The sequence below is a fragment of the Octopus sinensis genome, linkage group LG28 (genome assembly GCF_006345805.1).
Source record: "Octopus sinensis linkage group LG28, ASM634580v1, whole genome shotgun sequence".
Lineage (NCBI taxonomy): Eukaryota > Metazoa > Mollusca > Cephalopoda > Octopoda > Octopodidae > Octopus > Octopus sinensis.
This window is the reverse complement of record NC_043024.1, coordinates 12,101,979-12,121,978: the sequence shown is the minus strand read 5'-3', so window position 1 is coordinate 12,121,978 and position 20,000 is coordinate 12,101,979. Positions and strand designations below refer to the sequence as shown.

Here is a 20,000-nt window from a genome sequence, read left to right as displayed (position 1 = left end):
GACCTGGATATTATGTAAATAGAGGAATTTACATTTATATTATGTTAATAGGAATTTATCCGCAACTCGGAGTTTCATAATGGCTGCCGAACAGATTGTCACATATTACATTTACAGATATATATATATATATATAGTATATATATAGTATATATATATATATAATATATACATCTATAGTACTATATATATATATAGATATATATTATATATATATATCTATTATATTAATATATATATATGATCAAAATAAGATAAAAAACATGATGCGAAGGATTCAGCGGTACATATTTCGGGCCTTATTAGAAGATTTATAACAATGCATAATGTATGTCTGTGGCCTTCTTCAGCCGCGCACAACAGCTTCCACAAGGACATGTGTTACATCAAAAATTCTTGGTTGGGGATGCAAATCCTCTCATTCACGTACGACCATAATGCGGCAGCAGCATAGAGTTGAAGCGTCCATCTCTTTCTTCTCTCAATCTAGATTGAGAGAAGAAAGAGATGGACGCTTCAACTCTATGCTGCTGCCGCATTATGTCGTAACGTGAATGAGAGGATTTGCATCCCAACCAAGAATTTTTGATGTGAACACATGTCCTTGTGGAGAGCTGCTTTTGTGCGCGGAATGAAGAAGGCCACAGACATACATTATGCATTGTTATAATCTGTCTAATAAAGGCACCGAAACATATGTACCGCTGAATCCTTCGCATCATGTTTTTATTTTATTTTTGATCAATTTACTCCACCACCTACACCACCAAACGGTATACACACAGTGCTTATAATTATCAGCAGTACTCACCCCGAATTCTATATATATTATATATAATATATATATAATATTATATAGTATATATATATACATATGTATAGATGTGTATATATGTATACACAGACATATACGCAGACCTACAATGCGGTAGCATTCAGCTAAGAGTCTTCGTGTTACAGTTGTACAAAATCTGATATCCGTTTTATAATTAAAATATTTGCTCCATGGACAGTATTGAATATTCCACACATTGTTTTAGTTTCAAGTGATTTATGTAACCGTTCTTTACAAACAAAAACTTAGACAAGTATTTTGTTTCGTTTCATTAAATCTAATGTGTTTTTTTATCGTCTTTTTAATATATACATTAGCCTCTTTATTATATACTGCAATAGAGTGAATGATTGTGAAAATTTCAGTATAAACATGAGCTGTTTCGTCACGTATTTTTGCAAAGTGCGTATGTATGTGTGTATACACATACATACATAAATACATACGTTATTATTTTTACTGTATTTTTTTTTATTGTATTTATATTTGTGTAACATTTCACTGTTTTTTTCCGTCCTTGTTTTCGTACACATTCGCTGCTTTCTTCCAAGGAATCTAATGCTCTTAGCTTAGTTTTTTCCTTGGGGCTGGCCAGATTGGAGCAATCTCAAGAATAATCAGCCGAAATTGCTAGGATAATCTGGTTCTTGACTGAGAATAGAAAGCTTCGAATGACCCGTCCTTGTTTTTTGTATCGTCTATCTGGATGTTTTGTTGTCCCTTTTTGTATCACCTTGTTGTCCGGATGTTTTGCGTTCTTGTCCCATTTTGTATTTTATATACATACACACACACACACACACATATATACATACATACATACATACATACACACACACATACATCACACACACATACATACATACATACACACACACATACATACATGCATACATACACACATACATACATACTCACATACATACATACTCACATACATACATACATACATACATACATACATACATACATACATAATACATACATACACACATTACATAGAAAAAAGCGAAATAATATTCTTAAGATTATAACTCTGGAAAAGTATAAGACAACTTATTACATATCCTAAAGTACAGAACTAGAATATTTTCACTTAGGGGTGAACTTCCTGCAGTCGAGTAAATCAACCTCAGCACTTAAGACCACATCTATAGCGTATTATTTAATACAACGTATGGCATAACATTTATGTGACGTTTATGTCATATAAATGTTATGCCATGCGTTGTATTAAATAATACGCTAAAAATGTGGATCAATTGATTTGAATGTTGATCTGAAGTTTTCTCCATTATCTGATTATTTATATTTGATTCTTGATAAACTTTTGTTTATTCTGTTGTTACCTCTACTCTATGAGCATAGTGTGCCTGCATATCCACACCCAGAGATAACACGGATAACAGATACCGATAGTATATACGGATATTTTATCCCTAAGTTGGTTATTATAACCCTTAACTTTGCTTAACTTTTATATATATATAGATCGCTAGCCACTACACATTTTTTTTCTCTCCTTGTTTTTTCTGTGAACCTTTCTGTAGAAGAGCGTAGGCTCGAAACGTAAAAGACTTTTTCTATTCCTGAACGTGTAAACTCTCCCTATATATATATATATATATATATATATATATATATATATACTATATATATATATATATAATATATATTATATATATATATATATATATATATATATATATATATATTATATATAATATAGAAAATATATACCATAGTCTCGTAATTCAATAAGAAACAATTAAATTATACCATTAGAAAAAATTACCTCTTTTATAGAAAGATTAAATATTTCTACCAAATATATACGTATTTATTTACTATTTTACACATAATTAAATCGTTGTTATATGTTTTATCTTATATCTAATCTTTCTATAATATGTAATTTTCTCAATGGTATAATTAATTTTTCATTATTGAATTGATTAAAGGTGTTTTTTTCCTAATTTATATATATATATAATATATATATATATATAAAAAGGTAAGCAGAGTTAGCGGTTATAATAACAACTTAAGGATAAAATATCCGTATGTACTATCCGTATGTAATATATATCTATATATATATATCATATTTTTTTTGAAATTTGATTTAGTATTTCTAAATTGAATTTTTTACATGTAAGTTTGGAATAGTATTCCCTCATATTATTATTATTATTATTATTATTATATTATTATTATTATTATTATTATTATTATTATCATTATGTTGTTGTGTGTTGGTTGTTATGTTTATTATTACTATTACTATACTATTATTATTATTGTTGTGTTGTTTTGTTGTTGTTGTTGTTGTTGTTATTATTATTATTATTATTACTATATTAATTTCTTTTTCCCCCTTTCCAGTTAATTCTTATGACCAAACATCATCTCTGCTACCGTTGATCAGCGAAAGTTCCAGAACGGCGAAACAGCCGGCCCGTAGCAGCATCACTCAACCTTGCACCAATCTCCCTCATGTCCCTCACCGTCTTTTCCCTCCCATTCACCCTCCAACTCCTGCTCCATCTCCTCCTTCTTCTCCTCGTCGTCCTCCTCCTCCATCCGCTCACCTTCAGCATCCGCCGCCTCCGCAGCATCACCAACGACAGCAACCATACTTTCTTCCACCCCTTCATTCTCCACTCCCCTACTCATGCTCATCTTCCGCCTCCCACTCTACATCACCAAAGTCGTCATCGCCTCCTTTGTCATCGTCAGCAGCACAGGAGAAAATGTAAGTACTATTACGTTTTTTTTTTGTTTGTCTTTATGTTCTGAGTTCAAATTCCGCCGAAGGCACCTTTGCCTTTTATCCTTTCGGGGTCAGTAAAACAAATATCTATTTCTTTACTACCCACTAGGGGCTAAACACAAAGAGGACAAACAAGGACAGGCAAACGGATTAATTCGATTATATCGACTCCAGTGCGTAACTGGTACTTATTTAATTGACCCCGAGAGGATGAAAGGCAAAGACGGCCTCGGCGGAATTTGAACTCAGAACGTAGCGGCAGACGATATGCCTATTTCTTTACTACCCACAAGGGGCTAAACACAGAGGGGACAAACAAGGACAGACAAACGGATTAAGTCGATTATATCGACCCCAGTGCGTAACTGGTACTTAATTTATCGACCCCGAAAGGATAAAAAGCAAAGTCGACCTCGGCGGAATTTGAACTCAGAACGTAACGGCAGACGAAATACCGCTAAGCATTTCGCCCAGCATGCTAACGTTTCTGCCAGCTCACAGTAAAACAAGTACCAGTTGAGTACTGGGGTTGATGCAATCAATTTACTTACCCCCCACCCACCAAAATTACTGGCCAAAATTTGAAACCAATTCTTAATTTCCAGTCGAAGACGCACCTGATATCAAAGGAAGTATCGTGTATGCACCGGGAGGAGAGATAGTGCACGTTGGTGGTGCAGTGCAGCACAGGGGTGAACTATATTTACCGGACATCTATACAGATGCAAGGACGGCGCAGCCAAATGGTCACCACGGAATCTATAGTGAAGGACAACGCGCTGCTGAGGCAGGTAAGTGACATCACTGTATAAATACGTGCACACACACATACACACACACACACACACACAATTTTGTATTTACATATATTATTATTATTATTATTATTATTATTATTATTATTATTATTATTATTATTATTATTATTATTATTATTATTATTTATGGGTTTTTCTTCTTCTTTCAAATTTGCTTCTATTTCTTGCCAAGTGTCTTCCCGACTCCTAGGGCAAAGAAACTCATAGTATACATTTGTAGGCCTTTAAACTAAACTCACTAGTTCGTTAATTTTTTTTTTTTTATAGAAATAAAGTTAAATTAAAATACATTGGTAGTAATAGTTCTCACATCGACAATGCTCTTCTCAATACATGTGATGTACCAGTTAAGACATTCTTTTGCACTTCTTGCAGGGATGGTAAGCCAGGGATCATTCTCATTATTATTATTATTATTATTATTATTATTATTATTATTATTATTATTGAATGCGAGAGCAGCACATGCCATCAAAGTGACACTGGGGTAAAATATTCGAAGCCCAGTATACCCTTCATGACTACCCGTCTGATAAGGGTACACCAGGCACATGCATCACAACCATATGTGTGCGACATGATGATCTCGTATCAAGATAAATAGCGCATGACCTTGCAGGTGAGGCCCAGTTAGAATTTTCTACTGGTCGAGTAACCCATCCCTCTCAAAAGGTTTCTGAATAAGGGTTGTTTAAGGATGTTGAACAAAACCCCCATGTTTCCAAAGGTGAATTATCCAAACCTCCAAGAATTCCTTTCAACACACGGCTATGATGCTCCCCCACTACTTCTGCTAGTGGTCAGAGATGCACATATCATCAGCCACTAAGGGACATGCTCAACTGGTTAAGGTCAAACAACTGACAAGCAAATCCGTGGTTTGAGCAGAATATTTGCTGTAGCCCATCTTTTATACCAAGACAAAACAATGTACATGATAACACTTCCAATCAGTTAAGATCAGAAGCCACGAGAGCCAATGCCTGGTACTGCATCAGGACATTTATTATTATTATTATTATTATTATTATTATTATTATTATTATTATTATTATTATTACAGAGAAAAGAAGTTCGACTTCGGAACCGACAGCATCAGAAGTGATCGAAATGTTGGCCACAAATGCTCAAAAGATGGCCAGTTTTGTTCTAGAGCAGGAAGGTTCCGGTTTGGATTTGGATTCTGACATCAGGGTGAGTCAATTTAATTTCATCCAGTTTATCAATCTCTCATTTGACCAACCTCTCAGTCCGCCAGTATTCGCTCAACTCTCAGTTTTCGGGGCACAAGCACTGAAAAGCCCTTTGGGACAGAAAAAGTTGAAGGCTCTCCTTGTAGTAAGAAAGAAGTTTCTAAAATAGATTTAGGCGCAGGAGTGGCTGTGTGGTAAATAGCTTGCTTACGAACCATATGGTTCCGGGTTCAGTCCCACTGCGCGGCATCTTGGGCAAGTATCTTGTACTATAGCCTCGGGCCGACCAAAGCCTTGTGAGTGAAAACTGAAAGAAGCCCGTCGTATATATGTATATGACTGAAACAAGTAAAAGAGTAGAGTATCCGAAGGATTGCTTTAATCCAGGGTTTGGAGGACTTTTCTAACCAATTACTCCCAAAATATATATATTTCTTTACTACCCACAAGGGGCTAAACACAGAGGGGACAAACAAGGACAGACAAACGGATTAAGTCGATTACATCGATCCCAGTGCGTAACTGATACTTAATTTATCGATCCCGAAAGGATGAAAGGCAAAGTCGACCTCGGCGGAATTTGAACTCAGAACGTAACGGCAGACGAAATACGGCTACGCATTTCGCCCGGGGTGCTAACGTTTCTGCCAGCTCGCCGCCTTTCAAAATATATATATTTACGCCGACGTTACCCCTTGATTTGAAAGGAAGAAAATCACAAATTCTTTGAAGGTTCATTGAATCTATTTATATGGAGAATACAATTATAAATATAAAAAATATAAAACAAATGCGATAAAATAAATTAATATCCTCATTATGAAACAAAAGGATTTTTCTAGAACTTTTTCACTTCAGGTTTAGGAGAAATGATGTTTCATTTTTGGTAACAATTACTTCAAAATTGGGGCATTTTGATGCCAGAGCCATTTGGATACAGTCTTCGGGTTCCAATCGATTACTCTGCTTTGGTGTTATGTTCACTAGCGTGGAAAACCCTTGTTTGCAACGGCAGATGGTTGCAAAAGGCAACTTTTTGACTGCCCCCTCATACCAGCAGAAAAATTTCTGTCGTAACAAAGAACACGTTTTTTTTTTTTTTAAATATAATTATACTTTTGTCGAGTGAGTCCTCATTACCCCTAAGGATTTCATTTTTACCTCAGTTAGGGTAACTTACACCGGTTCGCCGAACCCTGCTTTAGTCCAATAGTAGAATTCCTGTCAGGCCTAGAGTTTTTCAACACCATATTTACTCGCAGGTAAGATGCTGAACAACCCATTGTGGCACATCTTTCGGTATAGATGTGTCTAATCAAGTGACTTTTCAAATGGCACCTCGCTAATCAAACTCGGTTTCGCTCGGGTCGATTATTATACATTTCGTTATTTGCATATAGGGGTTGCGTGCTGGGGCTATCGTGGTTTGGAATCATTTGGAATGAAATGCAGTTCCTTGGTTGTATACCAAGTTTTTAAATAATTACATATACATACATACATACATAATAGTATATATATATATATATATATATATATTATATATATATATATATATATATATATATAATATATATATATATATATATATATATATATATATATAGAGATATATATATATATATATATATATATATTATATATATATATATATATATATATAATATGTATAAAATCTGTGTGTAATTTCGGATGTTTTTAAATAGGTGGTTAGTCGAGAAGTATCACGTGCCTTGTCTCTGAATTGTGATTGGCTGACTGACGAATATATAGAAAACCAAACAGAAAACAAGGACAGTCATGGTGAGATATCTTATATTTACACTCTTTTAAAATCTTTTAATTGTTTCAGTCAATGGACTGCGGCCATGCTGGGGCAACACTACGAATAAATCGGCACCACCAATTGTTTTTTTCAAAATATTTTTATAAGTCTGGTACTCACCGTATCGGGTGTCTTTTGTCGAACCGCTAAGTTACAAGGGCGTTAACAAACCAACGCCGATTGTCAAGTCATGATGGAGAGACGAAGTAAAAAAAATACACACAATCGCACGCACACACACACACGCACACACACACACACACACACACACACACACACACACACACACACACACATACTCACTCAACACACACGCATAAACATGCATATATATATATCATGGCGACACAGCAGTCAAAAAATCGTAAAAAATAGAGATTTTCATAGAAAAAAGCACCTTTTTGATGTAAATAATTTTTGGCGTTAACATGGTCCGATTTGAATTTTATCTTCTACGGAAGGAAGAGCAAGCCTTCTTCTATCATACTCTCAATTTTGGTCAACTTGCGCCACAGGGTCTCGGAGGAGATAGTGTTAGTTGAAGGCTACCAAACCTGCCATACTCAAACAACTTCAGCTTTATATATAGATATATAAAAAAAAAATGACGTTTTCAAGGGAGACAACCTATAGTTACAGGATATATCACCAAGGGAGGCTACTCTTATCACCTTGTTAGTCATACCCCCTCCTCATTGCTTTTTATGTTTTTTCTCATTTCTTTTCCGTAGTTCTTTTTTTAATCATTTTTCTTTTTATCTTTTACTTGTTTCAGTCATTTGACTTTTGCCATGCTGGAGCATCACCATGACGAATTTTTAGTTGAATGAATCGAAACCAGTGTTTATTTTTATTTTTAAGCTTAGTACTTATCCTGCCGGTCTCTTATGCCGAACCGCTAATGTCACGGGCACGTAAACACACCAACACCGGTTTTTAAGCAGTGGTGGAGGACAAGGGATGCTCAAAAGCTTCTGGCTTTGGGTAAAACAAAATACAGGAGGATCAATTAATTATGATTTTTATCGACATATTCCCCTTTCAGATTTACACACTTATTGCAGCGGCCCTACAGTTTTTATAAGACCTGTAAAAGAACTCATAAGTTTGGACCTCCAACCAGGACCTTCACGAAACTCTTAAAACCAAGAAATTTTCAACACCCCCCAGTATATATATATAGTTGAAATTTATAGAAAAAGGCAGGTTTATGAACAACAAGCGTCTTGCTTTGACGCTCGGGAAAATGAAAAAGTCTTCCACGTTTCGAGCCTACGCTCTTCAACAGAAAGGAATAAGAGAAAATAAACACGGAGAGATGAAAATAAGCATATATATATATATATATATATGTATATATATCAGCCGAAATTGCGAGGATGATCCGGTTCTTGACTGAGGATAAGAAGGCTTCGAATGACCCGTCCTTGTTTTCTTTGTATCTTCTATCTGGATGTTTTGTTGTCCCTTTTTGTATCACCTAGTTGTTTGGATGCTTTGCGTTCTTGTCCCATTTTGTATTATCTATATATATATAATATTGGAGATGTATATTATATATATATATAATATATATTTATTTTGGAGATCGTGTGCTGCGAACGAAAACAATTGCAGCGTGGAAGGTTTATAAGCCATTTAAGAAACACACAAAAACCGTTAGATTCACTTCAACATTTAAATTTAATTTGTCAAAATATTTTCGTCGCGGTCTCAAAGAGACGAAAATATTTTGACAAATTAAATTTAAATGTTGAAGTGAATCTAAAGGTTTTTGTGTGTTTTTTTAATGGCTTATAAACACCTTCCACCACGCTGCAATTGTATCTATATATTTATATACATACACACACCCTCGTATATAGAAATTATTGCGAAAAATACATTTTTGTAGTGGAAGAAAGATCGAAGAATTTAGTGGAGACAAGATTAGCTCTGGGGGTGCACATTCATTGAGGGTAGTGAAAGGGAAAGTACCTTGGATTGGTACCCTTGTGAGAAGGAAACGATCGTAAGTTTTTACACATTTGACGTGTGTGTGTATATATAAGTACCTCAGTATATATAAGTACCTCTCTGTCTGTTTCAGATATGCCTGCTTGTACTCGTTCCTCCCAAGAAATACCCGACACCACACACCACCAGAAACAAGAACACCATCATCACCACCACCTCCAACACCAGCAACAACAACATCAACACCAGCACGGGCATCTCCACCAAGACGATGCCACCGCTGCCGTTTCTGCCACTGCTGCTGTTTATGATGATGGTGGTGGTGGTGGTGGTGGCGGTGGGGTGGCGGTGGTGGCGGCCTGGAGGTGGACAATGAGAAGGAAATAAATGATGAAGGAACGAAATATCCAAGTGGAGATGGATACGGAGAAGTGGGGGTGGAGGTTGAGGTGATGGAAGAAGGTGAGAGGAAAGGAAAAAGAGGAAAGGAAGAAACAGAGGGAGGAGGAGGAGGAGAGGAGGTGGAGGAGATAGAGCAGAAGAAAAAGAAAAAGAAATGGAAGAAGAAAAGGAAAAAGAAAAAGAAATATGTAACGATGCTACAACTGTTGTTAATGTTGTTGATGATGCTGATGCTGATAATGATGGTGATGGTGATGGTGGTGATGATGTTGCTGGTGGTGATGTTGGTGATGATGCTAGCGCAGAGGAAGAGAGAGACGTTTCGGAAAACGTTGCGTTTCTCAGAGAAATTTCAAAAGATATTCCATTGGTATTCAACCCGATAAATGGCACTGTCCAAGAAGATCCTGGTGAGACCACTGACCAGCCGACGCAAGTTCAAACTGAGCCAGTGCCAACGGGAGCAGCAGAGACGATAGGGGTTCAAACTGCTACTGGCGACTATCCCAATCAGGTAAGGTGTTGTCATTTGGGTTCGTGTTTAATTCTTTGGACAGATTTAAGTTCTGAGACTGTGGGCTCAGTGGCAGAATCATTAGCACGCCGGACGAAATGCGTAGCCGTATTTCGTTTGCCGTTACGTTCTGAGTTCAAATTCCGGTCAGGTCGACTTTGCCTTTCATCCTTTCAGAGTCGATTAAATAAGTACCAGTTACGCACTGGAGTCGATATAATCGACTTAATCCGTTTGTCTGTCCTTGTTTGTCCCCTCTGTGTTTAGCCCCTTGTGGGTAGTAAAGAAATATGTATTTCGTCTGCCGTTACGTTCTGAGTTCAAATTCCGCCGAGGTCGACTTTGCCTTTCATCCTTTCAGGGTCGATTAAATAAGTATCAGTTACGCACTGGGGTCGATATAATCGACTTAATCCGTTTGTCTGTCCTTGTTTGTCCCCTCTGTGTTTAGCCCCTTGTGGGTAGTAAAGAAATAGGTATTTCGTCTGCCGTTACGTTCTGAGTAGTAGGGCGGTCCTGTCTGTGTCCCTGAAATCATTGTCCATTGATATTTCTGCAACGTAGGATCCTGAAATTCTTTTTTTTCCTAAGGCCTTAGAACCCCCTTGGAGTCAATATTCTGTCCGGCAGACCCAAAAAATTATTTTCTTCTTCTTCCCTCTCCCTTCCCCTCTTTCTCTTTAGCACTCATCCCAGATACAAACACACACACACACACACACACATACACACATGTTCTCTCTCTCACTTTCTCCTCATCCATCACCCTTTTGTACTGTCTTACATTCCTCCCCACCACTACGAAACTCTATAAAATGATCAAAATTCCTCACACAGGAACTTAGTTTGATTTGAAACCCCCACTAGAATGGGAGAAAGCGCTAATGATCTAAGTGATATGATATATATATATAAAATGTAATATACCTCACAGATTACGGAAGTGGCAATATCGGAGGAATCTGGTTCTACGATACAAGAATCTACGGTAAAGAACCAACGCAAAACACGATGGGCGTCCATTGTCAAGATGCGTCAGACACAACAACCCATAAAAAATAAGTTATCTCCGTTTGTTAAAAGAACCGATGGAAAACCCTCGAAGATGTCCCGTCGCAAGGTCGTGTCGAAGCCAGGAAGGAAAAATAAGAAAGCAAAGACAGAAGAGAAAGCTGGATTTAAAATTGGTAAGTAAATATTTATTGATAGGCGCAGGAGCGGCTGTGTGGTAAGTAGCCTTATTACCAACCACACGGTCCCGGGTTCAGTCCCACTGTGTGGCACCTTGGGAAAATGTCTTCTACTATAGTCTCAGGCCGACCAAAACCTTGTGAGTGGATTTGGTAGACGGAAACTGAAAGAAGCCCGTCGTATATATGTATATATATAAATATATATATATATTGTGTGTGTGTGTGTGTGTGTGTGTGCGTGTTTGTCCCACCACCATCGCTTGACAACCGATGCTGGTATGTTTACGTCACCGTTACTTAGCGGTTCGACAAAAGAGACTGATAGAATAAGTACTGGGCTTACAAAGAATAAGTCCTAGGGTCGATTTGCTCGACTAAAAGGCGGTGCTCCGGCATGGCCGCAGTCAAATGACTGAAACAAGTAAAAGAGTAAAAAAAAGAAAGAAAAGAAAAAGAAATTGTTTGGCTGGGTTTAGAACGGTTAAGTTTAAATGTTTCATCCATGTTGAAGTCTGTCACGTGTTATCCGTTACAACAACAACAACAACAACACCAACCAGAACCGGAACCGGAAAAGACCAAAGAGAATGACAGAGAAACGAAAAAAGTCATACTCTTTACTCTCTTTACTCTTTTACTTGTTTCAGTCATTTGACTGTGGCCATGCTGGAGCACCACCTTTAATCGAGCAACTCGACCCCGGGACTTATTCTTTTGTAAGTCCAGTACTTATTCTATCGGTCTCTGTTTGCCGAACCGCTAAGTAATGGAGACATAAACACACCAGCATCGGTTGTCAAGCAATGCTAGGGGGAAAAACACAGACACACAACCATACACACACATACACACACACAGACACACCACCATACACACAACACACACACACACACACACACACACACACACACACACACACACACACACACACACACACACATATATATATATATAGATATATATATATATATATATATATATATTTATATATAGAGGGCATTATTATACATACATGCCTCACGCTAAGAGGGACATCAGTCATTTCTACCAAAAATTTTACTAAACATACCCAATGCAATTTTTCAAAGCAAGACATTTAATTATATATATATATATATATATATAATATATATATTATATATATATATACATGTATACGACGGGCTTCTTTCAGTTTCCGTCTACCAAACCACTCACAAGGCTTTGGTCGGGCCGAGGCTATAGTAGAAGACACTTTCCCAAGTTGCCACCCAGTGGGACTGAACCCGGAACCGTGTGGTTGGTAAACAAGCTACTTACCACACAGCCACTCCTCAATCAGTTCTAAACGTAAGTATGTTTGGGTTCCCAAGGGCTTTTCCCCTCAGTGGAAGCAGGCCCCATCCTGTGAGGTGAAAATCTCAACGCGGTTTCCGGTTGTCTAAAATTTTGCAATAAACATAAGCATACCAGCTTCGGGGTCTCGTATCTCTGCATGTTGTATCCTTTTAGCCTTTTCCTTTGCGTTTTTCAGTCATTATACTGCGGCCATGCTGGGGCACCGCCTTGAAGAATTTTTGGCCTAACCAATTGACCCCAGTCCTTATTCTATCGGCCTCTTTGCCGATGCTATAAGTCACGGCGATGTAAACACACCAACACCGGTTGTCATGCGGCGGTGGGGAACAAACATAGGTACACACACACACACACATATATATATATATATACACATATACGACAGGCTTCTTTTAGTTTCCGTCTACCGAATTCACTCACAAGGCTTTGGTCGGCCCGAGGCTATAGTAGAAGACACTTGCCCAAGGTGCCACGCAGTGGGACTGAACCCGGAAACATGTGGTTGGTAAGCAAGCTACTTACCACACAGCCACTCCTGTGCTATTATATATATATATATATATATATTATATATATATATATATATATATTAATATATATATATAAGTATATATATATGTATGTATATAGATGTATGTATGTAGGGTATATTATATAAATATATATATATATATATATAAATATATATATAATATATATATATATATATATATAGATATATATATATATAATATACAAAATAAGAAAATGGAGAAATATATCTAAATCATTCATATCTATCAGATAATACCGAATCATATACTTTATTAAAACACTACACAAGAGCATTAAGATTAGACATTAATACAGTACAATAATTACAATCAATATAATGAGATATAACAAGATATAAAAATACATATACGGGTACTTCTCTAGCAGTATATTGGATATATGTTACCCCATGGAGGGTTGAATTTACAACCCCTATCTCATTTTATATATATATATATATATATGGGCTGCAGTGTTGAGTGTTCAGGTGGAGTATGTTGGAGTGACGAGTGTTCGTGTGTAGCAGAGCGGGTTGAGGGTGACTATCTTTAAGAACTAGCAGTACTATTTTCTCCACGACTACCGCTTCCCCATTACCACGACCACCACCACAGATCATCCATAACCAGTACTGTTTCATAAAACAGCTATACTTCTCTCTTTCTCTGTTTCTCTCTCTCTCTTGTGCCACCAATACGAACCACCACCAACAATTATCGCCATCATCATCGTTGCAGCAGGTCGAGTAGATTATTCTGGCGAGCTGAAGCAGTTGTACAGCAACACCGACATCAACCAGAACCAGAACCAGAAAAGGTCAAATAGAAAGACAGAGAAACGAAGAAAGCCATCAATTAGTTCTAAACGTAAGTTTGGTTTCCCAAGTGCTTTTCTCTTAATAAAATTGGGCCCCGTCTTGTGAGTTGAGAAGCTTAACGTTGTTTCGGATTGTCTAAAATGTTATAACTTTAAAGGCTTGTAACTTTATTATTAACTAGCAGTTGCTCGGGTTTGTTTTCTTTTCGACCCTTTAGAATTGGAATTTTTGAAAAGTAAAAATTTTGCATTATGTAGCTTGTTATTCCCTTTAAGTGAACATTTTTCTGGTTGAAATACACCGAAAAATGGCGACACAGCAGTTAAAAAATCGTAAAAAATAGGGATTTTCTTAGAAAAAAAGCACCTTTTTTATGTAAATAATTTTTGGTGTTACATGGTCAAATTTGAATTTTTTCTTCTACGGAATGAAGAGCAAGCCTTCTTTTATCATACTCTCAAATTTGGTCAACTTGCGCCACAGGGTTTCAGAGGAGATAGTGTTAGTTGAAGGCTACCAAACCTGCCACACACAAACAACTTCAGCTTTATATATATAGACTAGCAGTATCGCCCGGCGTTGCTCGGGTTTGTTTCGACTCTTTAGAATTGGAATTTTTGAAAAGTAAACATTTTGCATTATGTAGCTTGTTATTCTCTTTAAGCGAACATTTTTCTGGTTGAAATACACCGAAAAATGGCGACACACCAGTCAAAAAATCTTAAAAAATAGGGATTTTTATAGAAAAAAAGCAAATTTTTGATGTAAATAATTCTCGGTGTTAACATGGTCCGATTTGAATTTTATCTTCTACGGAATGAAGAGCAAGCCTTCTTCTATCATACTCTCAATTTTGGTCAACTTGCGCCGCAGGGTCTCTGAGGAGATCATGTTAGTTGAAGGCTACCAAACCTGCCATACACAGACAACTTCAGCTTTATATATAGAGAGATTTCTAGAAAGGTTGCGAACCGGCGGACTCGTTAGCACGCCAGAAAAATATTTGGCAGCAGCGATTCTTTACGCTCTGAATTCTGCAGGAAGTCGGCTTTAACTTTCATCCTTTCGTAGTCGATAAAATAAAGTACCAGTTGAGTACTGGAGTCAATGTAATCGACTTACCCCTCATCCCAAAGTTTTAGAGCGTCCGCCTATTTTTTCTCTAGTTTCAGCTCAGAGCTGTGGCCATGCTGGGGCTCTGCCGTTTTGCTACACTGTTATTACTATGAACCTCCTCTAATATGTGGCACTTGGTGAAGCATGGAGTTTGATATAGCTACTCTCATTTGCACCTCTTGCCGTGAGGTAGGTTCATCTGGGACTCTCGATAGGAAGAGGCCCAGTTTTGATTTTAAAACCCCTACATCTACTTTGTGCAAGTTCCTCAGACTCTTTGGGAGAATATTAAAAAGCTGTGGGCCCCTGAAACCCAGGCTGTTGCAGTAGCTAGTCCTGAAGCGTGATGGCATTGCTGGGATCTTTGTCACTATGCAGTGTCGTCCCGTGCTAGCATTGGTGTAGCTTTCAATGCCAAAATTTGGCATAATTCCTTCCAGGATCTTTCAGATGTATATTACTGCATACCTCTCCCGTCTTCTCTCCAGGGAGTAGAGTCTTAGCTGTTTCGTGAATCTCTCTTGATTGCTTGTCAGTAAGAATGATTAATTTCAAGAGAAAATGAATGCGATTTTCTTCATTAGCTTCACAAGACTACTTCAGCTTAGAAAATTTGAAAGCATTCAGACGGCCAGAAGAATTACGAAAAAATCCCATCCATTTTCAGACAAAGCAAAATCGAAGAAACACCACAAATCGAAGAAGAAATCAAAGAACAAGCGAATTAGAAATATATCGTCTGCTGAAACACAATTCAGTCGCCATGATGAATCACGTAGAGAATCCAGCGTTAACATGGTGGAGATGGTTACAAGTCATTTGCAATCGTCAATAAACGTAGGAAAAGAAAAAAGTTTGCTTAGCAGAATCTCAGATAACGAAATTGAAACCTTAATTGAATCTGACGTTGATGGAATTGGATCTACGGAACTTGATTTTAAGCAAAACGAGGAAGTGGTAAGTAGAATAGTTTATTCTTTTTATCAAATTAGTAAACAGTTTGTGCAGGTATAATAAACATACACACATCACATACACACGTACACATGTGCATATATATATATATAATATATATATATATATATATAATTATTATTTGAGGGAATAAAATTCAAATTTACAAGGAAAAAAATTCAATTTAGAAATACTAAATCAAATTTCACACAATATAATATATATATATATATATAAAATTAGAAAAAAACCCACCTTTTATCAATTCAAAATGAACAATTAATTACACCATCAAATATATGTAATTTTCTAGATGGTGTAATTTAATTGTTCATTTTGAATTGATAAAAGGTGGGTTTTTTCTAATTTTATATATATATATAATTTTCGGGGTCGATAAATTAAGTACCAGTTGCGTACTGGAATCGATCTAATCGACTGGCCCCCTCTACCCAAATTTCGGCCCTTGTGCCTAGAGCAGAAAAAATTTCTTGCCAATAGGCAAAGAGCCAGTTTCTAACCTAGATCCAAAGATCCTTCATTGCCATTTCAACATCAACAACACGGTCGTTTTGTTCTTTTATTCTTTTACTAGTTTCAATCATTTTGACTGCGGCCATGCTGGAGCATCGCCTTTTAGTCGAAAGAAATCGACTCGTGGACTTTTTTCTTTGTATGCTTCGTACTTATTTTATCGTGCGTGTTTTGCCGAGCCGCTAAGTTACGGGGACATAAACACACCGACATCACTTGTCAAGCGATGATGGGGAGACAAACACACACACACAAACACACAAATATGCATATATATATATATAGGCTTACAAAGAATAAGTCTTGGGGTTGATTTGCTCGACTAAAGGCGGTACTCCAGCAACGCCGCAGTCAAATGACTGAAACAAGTAAAAGAGTAAAGAGTAAAGAGTATATGTATGCATGTACTCAGTGTATATGTATGCATGTATGTATGTATGTTTGTATGTTTGTATGCATATATATGTATGTATGTACGTATACTCTTTTTCTCTTTTACTTGTTTCAGTCATTTGACTGCGGCCATGCTGGAGCACCACCTTTAGTCGAGTAAATCGACCCCGGGACTTATTCTTTGTAAGCCCAGTACTTATTCTATCGGTCTCTTTTGCCGAACCGCTAAGTGACGGGGACGTAAACACACCAGCATCGGTTGTCAAGCAATGCTAGGGGGACAAACACAGACACACAAACACACACATACATACATATATATATATATATAGCAGAAGACACTTGCCCAAGGTGCCACGCAGTGGGACTGAACCCGTGTGCGCATGTTTGTATATATGTTTGTACGCATGTACGTATGTATATACGTGTATGTGCTTTGTATGTTTGTATGCACTTTGTATGCACGTGTATGTGTATGTATATATGTATGTTTGCGTGTGTATGAAGGAAAAAATACTCAGCCGTCTTGTGCGCAAGTATTTTGTTGTATTTTTTTTATACGCATAAAATGACGAACTATTTTCATTGAATATTTTCAGGGAGAGTGTTGTGATTCCATCACAAAAGAACAAACAATGGAATACGACGAAGGAAAACAAGGAGGTGAAGAAACTACATACGATACGGATGAAGAAGATGGCGGATATCGAAAGGCAGACGACGGCATATTAATAGAGGGAGGAGAAAATGGAAGAGGGGGAAAGGGAGAGCATCACAAACACCAACACCAACAGTGTCTGCAACAACAGCAAGAGGTTAATGGGACGGTGGAAATTTCTTCAAAATCTAAATCTTCGTCGTTGGATCTTCAGGACGAGGTGCAGATAAAAAACGAATTGAAACGAATTTTGACATCTCAAGCAGGGAAAATGGCTGCAGCCGACATGTCACGTGATTGTACAGAGGTGAGATTTGTATGTTTTTTTTACAATGATTGCTGTTGCTGTTATTGGTTTTGTTGATGGTATTATTGATGTTGTTGTTGCTGTTGTTTAACACTCAATTCAAATTTGATCGAACAGAATTATGTGGATCGAAGGAATTTTCAGTTAATTTTCAGATTCATTTCTTCTTCTTCTTCTTCTTCTTCTTCTTCTTCTTCTTCTTCTCTTCTTCTTCTCTTCTTCTTCTTCTCCTCCTCCTCCTCCTCCTTCTCCTCCTCCCTCCCTCTCTCTGTCTTCTTTTTCTTCTTATCCTCTGAATCTTTTTATCCTCCTCCTCCTCCTCTCTTCTTCTTCTTCTTCTTCTTCTTCTTCTTCTCCTCCTCCTCCGCCTCCTCCTCCTCCTCTCTTTCTTCTTTTTCTTCTTCTTCTTCTTCTTTTTCTTCTTCTATCTTTCTTCTCCTATCTTTCTTCTTCTTCTTCTTCTTCTTTTCTCCTATTCCGCCTCGTCTCTTCCTCTTCCTTGTCTCCGAATTCTTCACTTTTTTCTTTCTCTTTTTACCGTTTTATCCTTTTCCATCTTGTTCCTTTTCTCTCTTCCTCTCCTTTTATTTCTGCTTCTCTCTCCTTCTATTCCTCGTCGTTTCCCTCCTCTCTTTTCCTCCTCCTCCTATTTTAAACACAACTGTAGCCGAATTTACAATTACCTTATCTTTTTCTCCCTCAATTCCTCAAACCACCGCTCTTATCTTCTTAATTAAACCGATCGCAGCCAACCGACGATAAGGTTCCGCCGAATACAATTTCCCTGAAAGAGGCCCGGGCCGCCGAAAGGAGGGCTCGAGCGCTGAAACGTCGGGAGATGGTGGAAAAAAAACGTCGCGAAAGAGAAGAGCAAATTCGGCGCGAAAAGGAAGCGGCCGAACGCCAGGAGAGGATTCACCAAGAAATGGAAGTCCAGCGTTTATTACAAGAGGAAGAAGCGAGGTAAGGACGGACATCTTGAAGTATTTTTAGCTTCTGTCTGTCTGTATATCTCTGTCTGTCTGTCTGTCTGTCTCTGTCTGTCTGTCTATCTCTGTCTGTCTGTCTGTCTGTCACTGTCTGTCTGTCTGTCACTGTCTGTCTGTCTCTGTCTGTCTGTCTGTCTATCTCTGTCTCTGTCTGTCTATCTCTGTCTGTCTGTCTCTGTCTGTCTATCTCTGTCTGTCTATCTCTGTCTGTCTCTGTCTGTCTCTGTCTGTCTCTGTCTCTGTCTGTCTGTCTCTGTCTGTCTGTCTCTGTCTGTCTGTCTCTGTCTGTCTATCACTGTCTGTCTGTCTCTGTCTGCCTGTCTGTCTCTGTCTGTCTGTTTGTCTCTGTCTGTCTCTGTCTGTCTGTCTCTGTCTGTCTATCACTGTCTGTCTGTCTCTGTCTGCCTGTCTGTCTCTGTCTGTCTGTCTCTGTCTGTCTGTCTGTCTCTGTCTGTCTATCACTGTCTGTCTGTCTCTGTCTGCCTGTCTGTCTCTGTCTGTCTGTTTGTCTCTGTCTGTCTCTGTCTGTCTGTCTCTGTCTGTCTATCACTGTCTGTCTGTCTCTGTCTGCCTGTCTGTCTCTGTCTGTCTGTCTCTGTCTGTCTGTCTGTCTGTCTGTCTGTCTCTGTCTGTCTATCACTGTCTGTCTGTCTCTGTCTGCCTGTCTGTCTCTGTCTGTCTATCACTGTCTGTCTGTCTGTCTATCTCTGTCTGTCTATCTCTGTCTGTCTCTGTCTGTCTCTGTCTGTCTGTCTGTCTATCTCTGTCTGTCTGTCCAGCGTTTATTACAAGAGGAAGAAGCGAGGTAAGGACGGAGATCTTGAAGTATTTTTAGCTTCCGTTATTCTTAA

At 37.8% G+C, this 20,000-nt stretch overlaps 2 protein-coding genes across 2 annotated transcripts in view; both read left to right on the top strand.

Annotated features, from left to right (window-relative positions):
* Window positions 1-9,912, top strand: part of LOC115225676 (lateral signaling target protein 2 homolog) — a 34,585-nt gene extending 24,673 nt beyond the window's left edge. Inside the window, exons 8-12 of the mRNA XM_036514519.1 lie at window positions 3,221-3,590; window positions 4,214-4,399; window positions 5,490-5,620; window positions 7,326-7,422; window positions 9,534-9,912. Coding sequence (XP_036370412.1) covers window positions 3,221-3,590; window positions 4,214-4,229 — 386 coding nt within the window. The 3' untranslated portion in view covers window positions 4,230-4,399; window positions 5,490-5,620; window positions 7,326-7,422; window positions 9,534-9,912. The remainder of the gene's footprint in view (window positions 1-3,220; window positions 3,591-4,213; window positions 4,400-5,489; window positions 5,621-7,325; window positions 7,423-9,533) is intronic.
* LOC115225675 (trichohyalin) overlaps window positions 5,537-20,000 on the top strand; it is a 19,660-nt gene continuing 5,196 nt past the window's right edge. The window contains exons 1-7 of the mRNA XM_029796591.2: window positions 5,537-5,620; window positions 9,972-10,316; window positions 11,251-11,503; window positions 14,119-14,247; window positions 15,982-16,271; window positions 17,795-18,160; window positions 18,909-19,123. Of these exons, the coding sequence (XP_029652451.1) occupies window positions 5,537-5,620; window positions 9,972-10,316; window positions 11,251-11,503; window positions 14,119-14,247; window positions 15,982-16,271; window positions 17,795-18,160; window positions 18,909-19,123 (1,682 nt within the window). The remainder of the gene's footprint in view (window positions 5,621-9,971; window positions 10,317-11,250; window positions 11,504-14,118; window positions 14,248-15,981; window positions 16,272-17,794; window positions 18,161-18,908; window positions 19,124-20,000) is intronic.